The sequence below is a fragment of the Ctenocephalides felis genome, unplaced genomic scaffold (genome assembly GCF_003426905.1).
Source record: "Ctenocephalides felis isolate EL2017-DRISC unplaced genomic scaffold, ASM342690v1 CF-g0.4_SCAFFOLD_01170, whole genome shotgun sequence".
Taxonomy (NCBI): domain Eukaryota; kingdom Metazoa; phylum Arthropoda; class Insecta; order Siphonaptera; family Pulicidae; genus Ctenocephalides; species Ctenocephalides felis.
In genome coordinates this window covers 10,186,930-10,200,528 of record NW_020537324.1, presented here as the reverse complement: position 1 = coordinate 10,200,528, position 13,599 = coordinate 10,186,930, and the positions used below count along the sequence as shown (strand labels likewise).

The window sequence follows — 13,599 nt, the reverse complement described above, 5'->3', positions numbered from 1 at the left end:
AAAATACCGATAATAACAGAAGTTTATAAATTTGAATACTCATTACCATAAATGACTAAAACACCTGTCGAAAGACCAAAGGTAATAATTTAATGAATTGATATAAAATATAGTAATTTTTCTATTTATTTTCTAAAATTCTGGAAGCGCAATGTTGCCTCCTAACTTACTAATAAATATGGCAAATTACTCTAATATATATTTTAAATTGATATTTTAGTTGAAATCAAAGATATACCTGTAATATCATTATAATAAATAGTAATAAATATTATAATGCACATAAATTGTGAAATTTCTTTGTTAAGTGCATTTTTCCTTAATCTTAACAGACTATTAAAACGCAATTTATCTGGAATACTGATAATTCATTTACCTAGTTTAAACTTTAAATGTTTTCATATTAATGAATACTTTCAGATATCGGAGCAATAATTATTTTAAATTTAATTTTCACACATTTCGAGCAATCTAAAGCACATAAAACGCTTGAATAATATTATAATTATTCGGGTCATAAAGTATAATTTTTACCATTATCTGCCCTAAGAGACAGTGATTTATTGAATTTTGATAAAAATTACACCTGGAAATTTACCTCATTAAAGGTTTATCTTATTAAGAATTTCATATCCATTATGCAAATTTTGGTCAAAATTCGATTTCAGGTTTTTGTAAACAGTGCAAATGCAGTTTTGTGATAAAACATTAAGTGTATTTATATATTTTTGTTTGTATATCGTGTGATAATTATTTAAATCATTTGGATGATATGAAAATATGATTTATTCATATATTTTATATCTTAGTATAATTGTTATAAACAGGGTATATTATATATATATATATATATATATATATATATATATATATATATATATATATATATACAGGGCTCGTCCTACCTTGAATGCGATACATGCGAAAAATGCGGGCGCACGCCTTAGGGGGCGCCAACACTAGATTCATATATGAAACTTATAATATATTTTTAACTTCCCGTAGGGTAAGTTGTACTAATCGCAAAAAAGTCGAAAATGAAAATTTGTATATATCTTTACGTTTCAAAGATTTCTGAATATTTTGGCATACCTTAGAAAAAATAGATGTATGTGTGTGTATGTGTGTATGTGTGTGTGCGGATACAAATTTTCGTCGACGATTTTGGGAACACTGATCAACCGATTTGAATAATTCAAAAAACATTCGATTTGTATTGATAAGGTGACGTGCTGATTAGTTTTTGGCAAAGGCAGGTCCGAAGATACAGAGCAAGAAGTTCCAAAAACGGTAAGTCTGTTTTTAAGAGAACGGAGCGTCCAATTTTAATAATTCGAAAAACATTTTACTTGTATTGACAAGATGAAGAACTGATTAAATTTTTGGTAATGCAGGTGCAGCAGTTATTGACTCTCAATGAAAATAATTTATAAAAATGTGATTTGGCGGTCAAAAATGTTTATTGGACCTATGTACATCAAATTATCAGATTATAGAGATTTTAATAATCTGTACATATTTTGTGTAAATTTTGTTGGGTTCCGTGCCAAGATTTTTACGTTACAAAAAGTTCCAGCAATTGCCTCAACATAATATAATATCACCCACACTGGTATAATAATAAATAACTGTTAAAACAATCAACATAATAAGGAGGAGGGCGCTAGAAAAAAATGGCATGCGGAAAAAATGCAATGAAGACCACTGGACCGGTCCTGTATATATATATTATTATTATTACTGAACCAGAAACCTAATATAAGAACCTTTATGGATGAATCAAATCTAAGGTTAAGCTTTTAACGAAAAGATGGCACTGCAAAACATAACCTAACGAAAGTGATGACAGTCATTGACTTACGTGTACTGTTTTCATATTTGACATTAACGAAGCTTTAAATATACTACAACACATTAAGAAATACAGAATAATAACAAATAAAGATGGTGACATTAAAAGAAAAACAAATAGGTCCTTACTACATGTATTTACATACATATTTTAATCTATATATCATAAGTAACCTCACTTCAATTTTAATAATAATTAAATATTTGCAGGTGCTATAAAGCAGATGCTCAACTTGAATCAAGTTATATCAAAAACAGTACCTGCAGAACCAGTATGGAAAATACTTATTTATGACAGAGTTGGTCAGGATATTATCTCCCCATTGATATCAATTAAAGAACTTCGAGAGATGGGTGTTACTTTACATGTGTAAGTCGGATAAACATAACAGATGAATTATTCTTTATCATTAAAATTTGTATTTGGATCTTCAGAGTAATCAAAGCTTCAATGCTCTAATTTATAATGTATTTACATCTAAAAATATTTTCGAGTATGATTTTCACAACGTTCATAATATAGTATAAATTTTGGACACATTGCTCGTTAAGCCACGAGTTTTCTGCAATGGAACATTGATTTATATTTATGTATATATTTTGTTTTTCAGTCAATTACATTCCGACAGAGATTCCATTCCAGAAGTGCCAGCTATATATTTTTGTGCTCCCACAGAAGAAAACTTAGGACGCATAGGACAAGATTTACAAAACGGATTATATGATACATATCATTTGAACTTCATCTCACCTATTTCAAGAGGCAAATTAGAGGATTTAGCAGCTGCTGCCATTCAGAGTAACAGTGTTGCTAATATCCATAAAGTTTATGATCAATATTTGAATTTTATATCGTTGGAGGAAGATTTATTTATACTGAAACATCAACATAGTGATGCTTTATCATATTATGGTAAAGAATTAAAATTGTTAGTTGTATGCACATTCAAGCTTTGATCTTGTGCTTAATGTATATTTATTTCTAGCAATAAATAGAGGGGAAATCAAAGATAATGAAATGGAAACAATAATGGATTCTATTGTAGATAGCCTTTTTTCAGTATTTGCTACATTGGGAAATGTACCAATAATTCGAAGGTAATTAAGGATATTATTTCACAAATAATATATAACTAGTATTATTTGATTCATAAACTAACAATCCAGCCCGCGAGGAAATGCTGCAGAGATGGTTGCTAAAAAGTTAGAAAAAAAATTACGGGAAAATTTGTGGGATACAAGAAATAATCTATTTCAAATGGACACATCACAAGGAGTTGGAGCATTCAATTTTCAAAGGCCATTATTAATTATTTTAGATAGAAATGTTGATATGGCCACACCATTGCACCATACCTGGACTTACCAAGCTTTGGCACATGATGTGCTAGATTTAGCTTTGAATCGGTTGGTATATTAATAATATTTGGTAATAAATAAATCTTTGCAGCTTTAAATTTCATTGCATTCAATGTGCTTGATATTTATAGAGTTGTTGTAGAAGAAAGTGCTGGTAAATCAGCTTCAGGAGGAGCCAAAGCTAAAACTCGGCCGTGCGATTTAGATTCCAGAGATCGTTTTTGGATGGCTCATAAAGGTAATCCATTTCCCACTGTTGCTGAGGCAATTCAAGAAGAATTAGAAACTTATAGAGCATCAGAAGAAGAAGTAAAAAAACTTAAATCTTCAATGGGTATTGATGGTGAAACAGAAGCTGTATTTTCAATGGTCAATGATAATACTGAGAAATTAACAAATGCTGTTAATTCATTACCACAATTGATGGAAATGAAAAGATTGATCGATATGCATACCACAATAGCAACAGCTATTCTTAATTTTATCAAAAATAGGAGATTGGATTCATTTTTTGAAATAGAAGAAAAAATTATGTCGAAAAGTACTTTGGATAAAAGTATTCTCGAAATATTAACTGATGCTGAATCAGGTTTGCCAGAAGACAAAATGAGACTATTTATAATATATTATATATGTACCCCTCAGATGTCAGAGGCAGAATATAAAAAATATGAAACAGCTCTTATTAATGCTGGTTGCGACATGCAACCGTTGTTGTATATAAAACGATGGAAGTAAGTTTTTCTATAAAAATAAATTCTATAAAGGTAATTTAAATATAATCAATGCTAGATAATAAACAGTATTTGTTTATACTGATTTTTAAATCAAGCACACATATCAACAATTGGCTTTATGAATCATTAAATTTGGTCATTAGTCATCAATGGATTAAAAGAATTAATATTTGAATATACATCATGAGCATGAAATAATCCATTTCAAGTAACAATAACACTTATTACATTTTTAGAAGTCTTACAAAAATGGTAGCAGCACCAAGTCAATATGAAGGCGGTGGTACTAAAACCGTATCTATGTTTTCTAAGTTGGTTTCACAAGGATCATCTTTTGTAATGGAAGGGGTCAAGAATTTAGTTGTTAAAAGACATGTAAGTATTGTCCTAACTGTATATATAAAATGTATCCTAACAATGTAGCTAATAATAATTCCAGCTACATATTTTTTATAAATATGTATTCTAATAAAAACTATTGTAATATGTTTAAATTATAGAACTTACCGGTTACTAGAATTGTTGAGCAGCTTATGGAATGTAGGACTGGTGGAGAAACTGATGATTATCACTATTTAGATCCAAAGTTATTAAAAGGTGGTGAATTTCCAAAAGGTCGAGCTCCATTTCAAGACGCTATTGTGTTTATTGTTGGAGGTGGAAATTATATAGAATACCAAAATTTGGCCGATTTTATTAAGGTATTAAATTTATTTATAACACAATTCACATTTCAAGGTATCACATGCACATTATTTCTTATTGTTATTATTTCATATCATTTGTCCAAATGTATTAACGGCGTATTCTAGTGTAGAAATTCAAAAAAATCATTCTTTTGTTTCATATTTTCAAACTTTGACTGTTTAAGAATATTTGTACAAGAGGATTTTTTAAAATTCAAATTATGTTTGGAGATACAGCTGTTTAACCGTGATAATCCTCTTCGGTCTTCTGTCTTTTGCAAAACTTTAAACACGCTTTTATCAAAACTGTCCTTTTCGATATGATGCCCATGATTTCTCAAGTTTAAATTTTCAGGGAATCTTCTTGTATACATCTCTCTGCATATACTAGCCTTATCCCCAAGTTTAAATTATTATTTGAAAAATTTGGGAAAATCAAAGTGCTAAGAAAAATGGTCAAATTCAAAATTATTATTTAACTTAAACTTTGTATATACTATAGCAACATTATTCTAGATTAAAAATCTTTCCTTTTTTTCACTTCGGATTACTAGAAGAGGTGCAATCGTGGGCATGAACATGTGTCAATTTTTTGGAAGCCCCCCACATTTTTTTCCTGTTTACTTTTTTCTGTACTCTTGTAACATTGATAAATAGATTAATGAAGAAATAATCTTCAATCACCTCTTTTGCACAAAATGCTTTAAAACTGACTTAAAATTCAAGCTCTACACTAGAGTACCCACTTTAACTAAAGAAAATTTTCTTTTGACGATTTATACAAATTAATATTTTATTATTATTATTTCAAGCAAAAGGCTGGTAGCGGTACAACACGAAGAATAATATATGGATCTTCAACTTTAAATAATGCCAAGCAGTTTTTGAAACAACTGTCACTTTTAGGACAAGAAATACAAAAGAGTAAATTAATAGAATAATTGTACATATAGTTAAATTATTGGAATATTTTATAAATATATAATCTATTATTGTTTTTTTAATATATTGTAAGATTTTATTATAATCAAATTTAATCTTTTCACCTTTTCACAAACTTATTTATGTATTTAATATTTATTATGTTTTTTCAGAAACGTTTTTTATGTTTAGGTATTGCCAACTTGAGTATGGATAGGAGTGAAGTTAAGTATGAGTTAGGTACATGACGATCTGACAGATAAAATGGCATCCTGTGCAACAAGTATTTCGTTATTTTTAACCTTAAAACAAAGTGTGATTTAATGTTTTATAAAAAGTGCATATTGCTTAAAAAATTTGGAAGTAAGTTAAAAATTGATTAACTAATGTAGTAATTATAAGTTAAGTCAAAATCTTGCCGACTATAATTGCCAAAGCGGCAATTATATCTGCCGGCGAATCGACATACGCCGCCCTTGAATGGTTGTCAGTAGAATTTGGGCTATGTGTTATATTCGTATCTTTAACTATAGGTCCATTTGCTTTTTCTGCGGCCACTTTTAAAAGATCATTTTCTATGTGAATAATATCTTGTATAGAAGCTTTTTTAATTTTCTGTTCTTCAACGCGTTTTTTATACGCATCGAGTTTTTCAGTGTGTAAGACTTGATTGTCCTGCTTAAGTTTATATGGAGATTTTGCCGCAGCTTCTCGTTTCATAAAGTTGAAATCTTGATCCTCATCGTAATCTTTACGGGCTGGTTTCGAAATTGCATCTTTAATGGCTCTTGGTATTTCATAGATATGTCTAAAATTGTCAAGTCTTTTACATTTTCTTCCTGTAATGTACAAATCAATCTAGAATTAATTAAGGATATACATATTATCCAAAAAGCTGTTGTAAATAACACTCCTAAACATCTAATAAGTATTTCTAACTATTGTTGACATAGTAAGCCTTTTTGTTTTGGTGCATGCACATAAGTAAGGTAGCCATATAGTCCAGTCATTATAGTAAGTTCACCTGGGAATTCAAGATACCCGGCTGTAAGTCTGTAAATACTTATATTTTGCACCCTAAAAGTTGTCTCGAAACCTACATATATTGAGTACACCCTACCATATGTAGGTTTGGGGACAAATTTTAGGGTGCAAAATACAAGTATTTACAGACTTACAGTGATTCTTACCCAATTTAAGCCTAAATGACTGAACTAATATGCAAAACCGAGGCAGGAACTTATAGGGGGGAAAATAAACTAATTAAATAAATTAATAATAATTAAGTAAATTGTTTTTTTAATAAAAATTATACGGGACAAAAAATATTTACATCAGTTTCGCTTTTAAGGAGGTATTCTAGTGTAAAAATTCAAAAAAAACATCGTTTTCTTTTGTTTCATATATTTAAAGTTTAACTGTTTATGAACGTGTACGAGAGGATTTTTCAAAATTCTAATTATTTTCGGAGATATAGCTGTTTTACCATGATAATCTTCTTCTGTTTCCTTCCTTTAAACGCGTTTTTCTTAAAACCATATTTTCCAATACGATGCCCATGATTTTTCGAGTTCTACTGAATCTTTTTACTTGAAATTTTCAGAGAATCTTCTTTATAGACATTTCTCTGGTATATACTAGCCCCATATCCACATTTCAATATTTACTATTTTTTAAAAATTCGAGAATCTCAAAAAGTGATAAGGAAAATGATCCTGCTTCCAAACAGTCATAATTTTATCAAAAATTTATTTTTATCTTAATCCTAGTATATACCATTGCGACATCATTCTAGTCAGTAATCTTTCTTATCATTTCGGATTACTATGAGGGCTACAATCGTGGGCATGATTACGTGCCAATTTTTTGGGTCTTCCATGCTAATTTTATAAATTATAATCTTTTTTTTTTTGTTTTTACTTTTTTTGCACTCTTGTAACTTTGATAAATAAATCATAGAAAAAAATGGTAAAAAAATATTGATGATGTAAAAATTACCTAAAGCAATGTGTAAAATTCTGCTCAATTTGCTTCATAATTATATTTTGCTATTAATATCGCTTTTATTGTGTATCTACTTCAAACACTTTTTTCTGATATGTACAATTCTTTTGATCCATTACTGTTTGAAACATATTTAAAATAAATTATGAAAAATTAGGGACAAACCTAGAAAAAAAATATGAATCCAGAATCGTTTCTAGAAAAATCCGGGACGCAAGATGAATATCTTGGACTGTCCCGGCCAATTCAGCGTTATTTTAACTTTATATTCTTTCTAGTGAAAATCTGCTTGATATCAAGCTGGCCGAACCCAAACCAGTAGTTGTACCAAATTACTACAGAGCCTTGGCAGTTCTTACTGCTCTTTTTTTGTTAATTTAAAATTATTATGTACCTGTGGCATAATACGGTATCTTGTCTGAATTTTTCTGATTTCTGGAACCTCTGTAGGCAATATAAGTGGCATCATTAGCGTAATGTGGGCAGTTGCCAGTCACTACTATCATAGTTTGTTCTTCTGGGGTATGTTTCTTCACATATTTTACAGTTTCAAATAAATCCCTTCAGAAAGAGGAATTAAAATCAGAGTATTATCTAATTTAGTATAATAATTTTATATTTTCTTGATCACTGAATACTCTAGTGGTTATGTAAAGTTATGACCAATAATTACCTGGCATTTTCTGGTCTACCACCTTTTATAACCATCATATACCCATTATCAGAGGCCCTTCGACTTTGGGAGCGGACATTTTTCAAGGTTTCTCGAACCGTATGAAAATAGGATGGTGGAAGTACTTTTCCTATACGGTTCATGTCATATCTTTCCATTTCTCGCATATCATTTGTTACTACCGCTGGCATACCTTAAATATTTGTTTCAATTGATTATTTACTATAGTATATAATCATAAACTCGTATATACAGTAAAATACGCTTAGTAAAGGATAGTCCAAAATTTTGGATATCGGGCGGTAATTAAAAAATTGAGTTGATAATTAAACTACAAAAGCAGTACAAAGTGGTGAGAAATTTTAAAAGGGGCGGCAATAGCGTATGGCAAAACGGTTAATCTGTCTTTGTTTTTCTTGTAACCTTGGCCAGAAACCTTTTTGTCCTATCCCAGTTACCGGAGGTGGTCATTATAACTGAACATATTTTATTTTAATGGGTCATTATAAGCAACATGTCAATCTAAGGAAAGTCAATAATTTGACTGTTTTATTAGAATTTTTTTATGAAAACCAAACTTCGTAGTATGATTACGTCATAATAAATGCTCCGTCAAATTCGGCATCATACTAAGCGAATTCTACTGTATTTAAATATTCCACACAATTAAATATGAATCCAAGTTACAATGTAATTACAGAACTTTTGACAAAAGGTTGTAGTCACTTACCCATTGTACTGATTACTCTATCCATGAAGACTGTCTTATCCAATCAAATATATTATATGGATCATATTTACTAATCTTAGGAGGAACGCGTCGTCTGATCAGTTTTTCCCTCCCGCTCCGGATCTGTGTCCATGTGGATTTCTCGTTTAAATACGTTTTTCTAAGTAAAATATTTTTTATTTTGAAAAATTGATAAGTAACATGATATTAGACTAGACTGTAAAATATTAACTCACTGGATAAGCCTTAGCTTCATCATCGAATTTTTGTGGTCCTGACATTGAAGCAATTTTCGAAAGTTTGATACATCTCTTTTCGCTATTGCGTGAGCGCGATAGTCATGGATCGGCGTAAATTCACCTTCCTGTTGACGTTATACCAAAATCCAATTTTGATTTAGTGTGTTTATATTTACAAACACTGTTATAAACTCTCGTACTATTATGTACACAAATCACTATTACTCATTCTCGTACTTTTATATTTAACAAACACTGTTATATACTCTCGTACTATTATGTACACAAATCTATTACTCATTCCGTACTATTATATTTACACAAACACTGTCATATATCTCGTACTATTATGTTTACACAAATACTATTACTCATTACTAGTACTTTCATATTTACATAACACTGTATATACTCTCGTACTATTATGTACACAAATACTATTAACTCATTCTCGTACTATTATATTTACAACACTGTCATATACTCTCGTACTATTATGTACACAAATACTATTACTCTATCTTTGTACTATTATATTTACAAACACTGTTATATAGTCTCGTACTATTATGTACACAAATACTATTACTCATTCTCGTACTATTATATTTCAAACACTGTATATACTCTCGTACTATTATGTACACAAATACTATTACTCATTCTCGTACTATTATATTTACAAACACTGTCATATACTCTCGTACTATTATGTACACAAATACTATTACTCATTTTCGTATTATTATATTTACAAACTCTGTCATGTACTCTCGTACTATTATGTACACAAATACTATTACTCATTCTCGTACTATTATATTTACAAACACTGTTATATACTCTCGTACTATTATGTACACAAATACTATTTCTCTTATATTTCGTATTTTTATTTACAAACACTGTTATATACTCTCGTACTATTATGTACACAATACTATTACTCATTCTCGTACTATTATATTTTACAAACCCTGTTATATACTCTCGTACTATTATGTACACAAATACTATTACACATTCTCGTACTATTATATTTACAAACACTGTTATATACCTCGTACTATTATGTACACAAATACTAATTACTCATTCTCGTACTATTATATTTACAAACACTGTTATATACTCTCGTACTATTATGTACACAAATACTATTACTCATTCTCGTACTATTATATTTACAAACACTGTTATATACTCTCGTACTATTATGTACACAAATACTATTACTCATTCTCGTACTATTATATTTACAAACACTGTTATATACTCTCGTACTATTATGTACACAAATACTATTACTCATTCTCGTACTATTATATTTACAAACACTGTTATATACTCTCGTACTATTATGTACACAAATACTATTACTCATTCTCGTACTATTATATTTACAAACACTGTTATATACTCTCGTACTATTATGTACACAAATACTATTACTCATTCTCGTACTATTGTATTTACAAACACTGTTATATACTCTCGTACTATTATGTACACAAACACTATTACTCATTCTCGTACTATTATATTTACAAACACTGTTATATACTCTCGTACTATTATGTACACAAATACTATTACTCATTCTCGTACTATTATATTTACAAACACTGTTATATACTCTCGTACTATTATGTACACAAATACTATTACTCTATAATTTCATTAATTTTACCTTCCAGAAGAATGGAATATGATTAGCGATATCGTCATCATAGACGATATCTGGATCTTTATCGAAGTTTATTTCGTTCAAGAATTTTTCCTCCGGATGTTTATGATTTAGTGATAGTATGAATTCTTTTTCCTCTTCCGCCAATTCATCTGGTGATTTAACGAACTTTACATCTTGAGAAAAGTGTTCAAATTCTTCGGCTTCTACATGAATTTGATTGTCGTAATTTGATCTTATGATTGAGCAATGACTTGCTCGGTAGTAATTTAATTATTTTACCTGGGCTGTGTATTGATGTTTCCGTATACCTCTTGCCTATTTTAACTACACAGGTGGTCATATGGCGATTTTCACATCAGCCCAATTAATTAATTTGCTTAAGCTTTTTTTCAGTAGAGAATCGCAATTTTCTTTATTTTCACGAGTTTCCTATGAGATCGTAAAGGGAGGGAATAATATAAATTCGGATTTACAGATCTCGGTTTTTCTGCTATTGCCTAATTTTTTTATAATAATTCCTTCCTTTAATTTAAATGAAAATTAACATATCGCCAAAGTTATGTTGTTCACATAAATGTCAAATAAAAAGCATTTCGGATAAAGGTGAACTTATTTTTTTCTTATACTCACTTCTACATAACCGCGTACGGGAAAGAAGTCATTCCATTCGCTCATACGATGCAATCCTTGTGGCAAAGATGTTACAAATAAAATGATATTTTGTCGATTGTTGTTATATGACAAATTGGTTTTTGGAGCGTCGACATCATATAATAGTTCCAGTTCTGTAAAGTGTAATTATTGATTTTGAATTTATAAATTAGAAAACAAATCAATTATGAATTATTTCAATTTACGTTGTTTCTTATATGCTGCATCTTCCTTTTGTGTGGTCGTTTCACAAAGACTGCCAGCTATGAAAATGATTATCCAAATAAAATTAGTTAACATTGTTTCATACATGTATTATTTTAAACGAAATTTATCATATTTTAATCATTAAAAATTGCGATATGTTTTTGAAACCTATGACGTTTTCTAAATTACTCGCTAACTAGATAATGCATTTTTGAAAATTCAAAAATCAATATGTTATTTCTCTGTTTCTATCTATTCTTTCTGTTATTTATATGTTTCTTCTTAATTTCGCCTTTTAGAATGCTACTGTAAGCACTGATCAGTTGCTAGGTTGGAATCGCACAAAGGCGTCAAATCATTTAAATTGGAAGAGTAGTTAATTAACATTTGGCTTATAGCAATTTTATCAGTTCAATTATTTATTCAAGTTAATTATTCTGCAAAGATTAAGTGATTATTTTTAGATTTTTTAATCAGATCTTGTACTGTAAATAATCATATTTCTGTCACAAAATGTGATTGGTGGCACATATAAATATAAAACGGTTGATTCAGAAAAATAGCAATTGAAATCACAATTTCATTCAATAAATCTGTATGCAACTGCTCTGCATAAGATGTTACTTTCGCATGATACATTTTTGCCGCCCATCTTAATAAATAATAGAATTTTAAATTTTATTTATTTGTATATGCTACACGTAACAAGTAGTTCACTTGTAATTTTTTCTGATACCACGTGTTTGAACATAAATTGCATATAAACAATATTGACTTCTCATACAATGAGCCAAATGAAATCTCTCACAAGATTTTCCTTGACCTTTTATCTCCAACGCGATTAAGATTTTTGAAACATTATAACTTTTTAAATATTACGCAGTTATAAAAAATACGTGTAATTTTATAAAAAGCATAACGATAAATAAGAACTAATGTAAAATTATTAAGGAAAACGTGGATATGCACTAGGGTATATTTGAGTGTGTGTATGTGTAAGTTTTCACCTGTTTTATGTATTCCCATCTTGCATAAGAATATATTTACGTGATACATGTTCATATTTGCTTTGAGATAATAGTTTGTGCAAACGTTGTCGTACACATAAAAATGTCGCCGAGTTGTCTGTAAAGATGCCCGTTAACGGCGCATATTTTAAACCGCGATGCGGAGACCCGGCGGCATATATTCTTCTCGAAGAAAAAACTGAAGAAAAAAACAATATTTACGCAACCAGATTCCGATTGCGCAAACCCGCTATTTGTATTCTTCAAAGACGTCGCTCGTCGTCTTTGGGCCGGTGTCAACATCAGTACATCTCTTTGCGCGATGCCATACGCGGAAATCTTTAACAGGTATTTCTGTTATTGTGCTGTACTGTGCATTTCTTTTGTTAGTTGTGTACAGAATTAACAGACAAATGTCTTTACGCAAAAAGGAGAAATTATGTATAATGAATGTTAGCAATCCGTTTACGGAGATAATGCAATTTAAAATTAATTTCTATTACTATTGACATTTACAAGAATATCCGTTCTGATTTCAATCTTAAGAGTCACATTACTTACAAATAGAACTTATGTTTTTTCATATTTTATTTTTTATGATTCTCAGCTTAGATGTTGGCCTGGCTATATCATGCTCAATATAGCCTGGATATAATAGCGACTAAAACCTTCTATTTTTTCTAACCCCTGTCCACACGAGAATAGTCGTTATTTAAGAAGAGAGGATCTAGAATGCTATGATTCTCTCTCTTAATTATACTCTCCTCCTATATACGCGTGCTTTTGTTAATTTTCGATATATTCAATTTGCATTTATGCTCACATATGATATTACTCTTCAATT

At 29.7% G+C, this 13,599-nt stretch overlaps 1 protein-coding gene across 1 annotated transcript; it reads left to right on the top strand.

Annotated features, from left to right (window-relative positions):
• Positions 1 to 1,834: 1,834 nt before the first annotated feature.
• Positions 1,835 to 5,802, top strand: LOC113366190 (protein sly1 homolog). Its single transcript, XM_026607756.1, has 10 exons — positions 1,835 to 1,972; positions 2,062 to 2,221; positions 2,463 to 2,764; positions 2,838 to 2,949; positions 3,019 to 3,258; positions 3,342 to 3,944; positions 4,184 to 4,322; positions 4,448 to 4,648; positions 5,446 to 5,557; positions 5,747 to 5,802. The coding sequence occupies exons 1-10, from the start codon at positions 1,945 to 1,947 to the stop codon at positions 5,800 to 5,802; spliced, it is 1,953 nt and encodes a 650-aa protein (XP_026463541.1). The 5' UTR covers positions 1,835 to 1,944.
• The last annotated feature ends 7,797 nt before the right edge of the window (positions 5,803 to 13,599 follow it).

Bases quoted from the DNA above. Each gene is read 5' to 3' on its own strand.
- LOC113366190 (XM_026607756.1), top strand. From the start codon at position 1,945: ATGGTGACATTAAAAGAAAAACAAATAG. The intron at 1,973-2,061 runs GTCCTTACTACA...AAATATTTGCAG, and splicing joins ATTAAAAGAAAAACAAATAG to GTGCTATAAAGCAGATGCTC. The intron at 5,558-5,746 runs GTAAATTAATAG...TTTTATGTTTAG, and splicing joins AGGACAAGAAATACAAAAGA to GTATTGCCAACTTGAGTATG.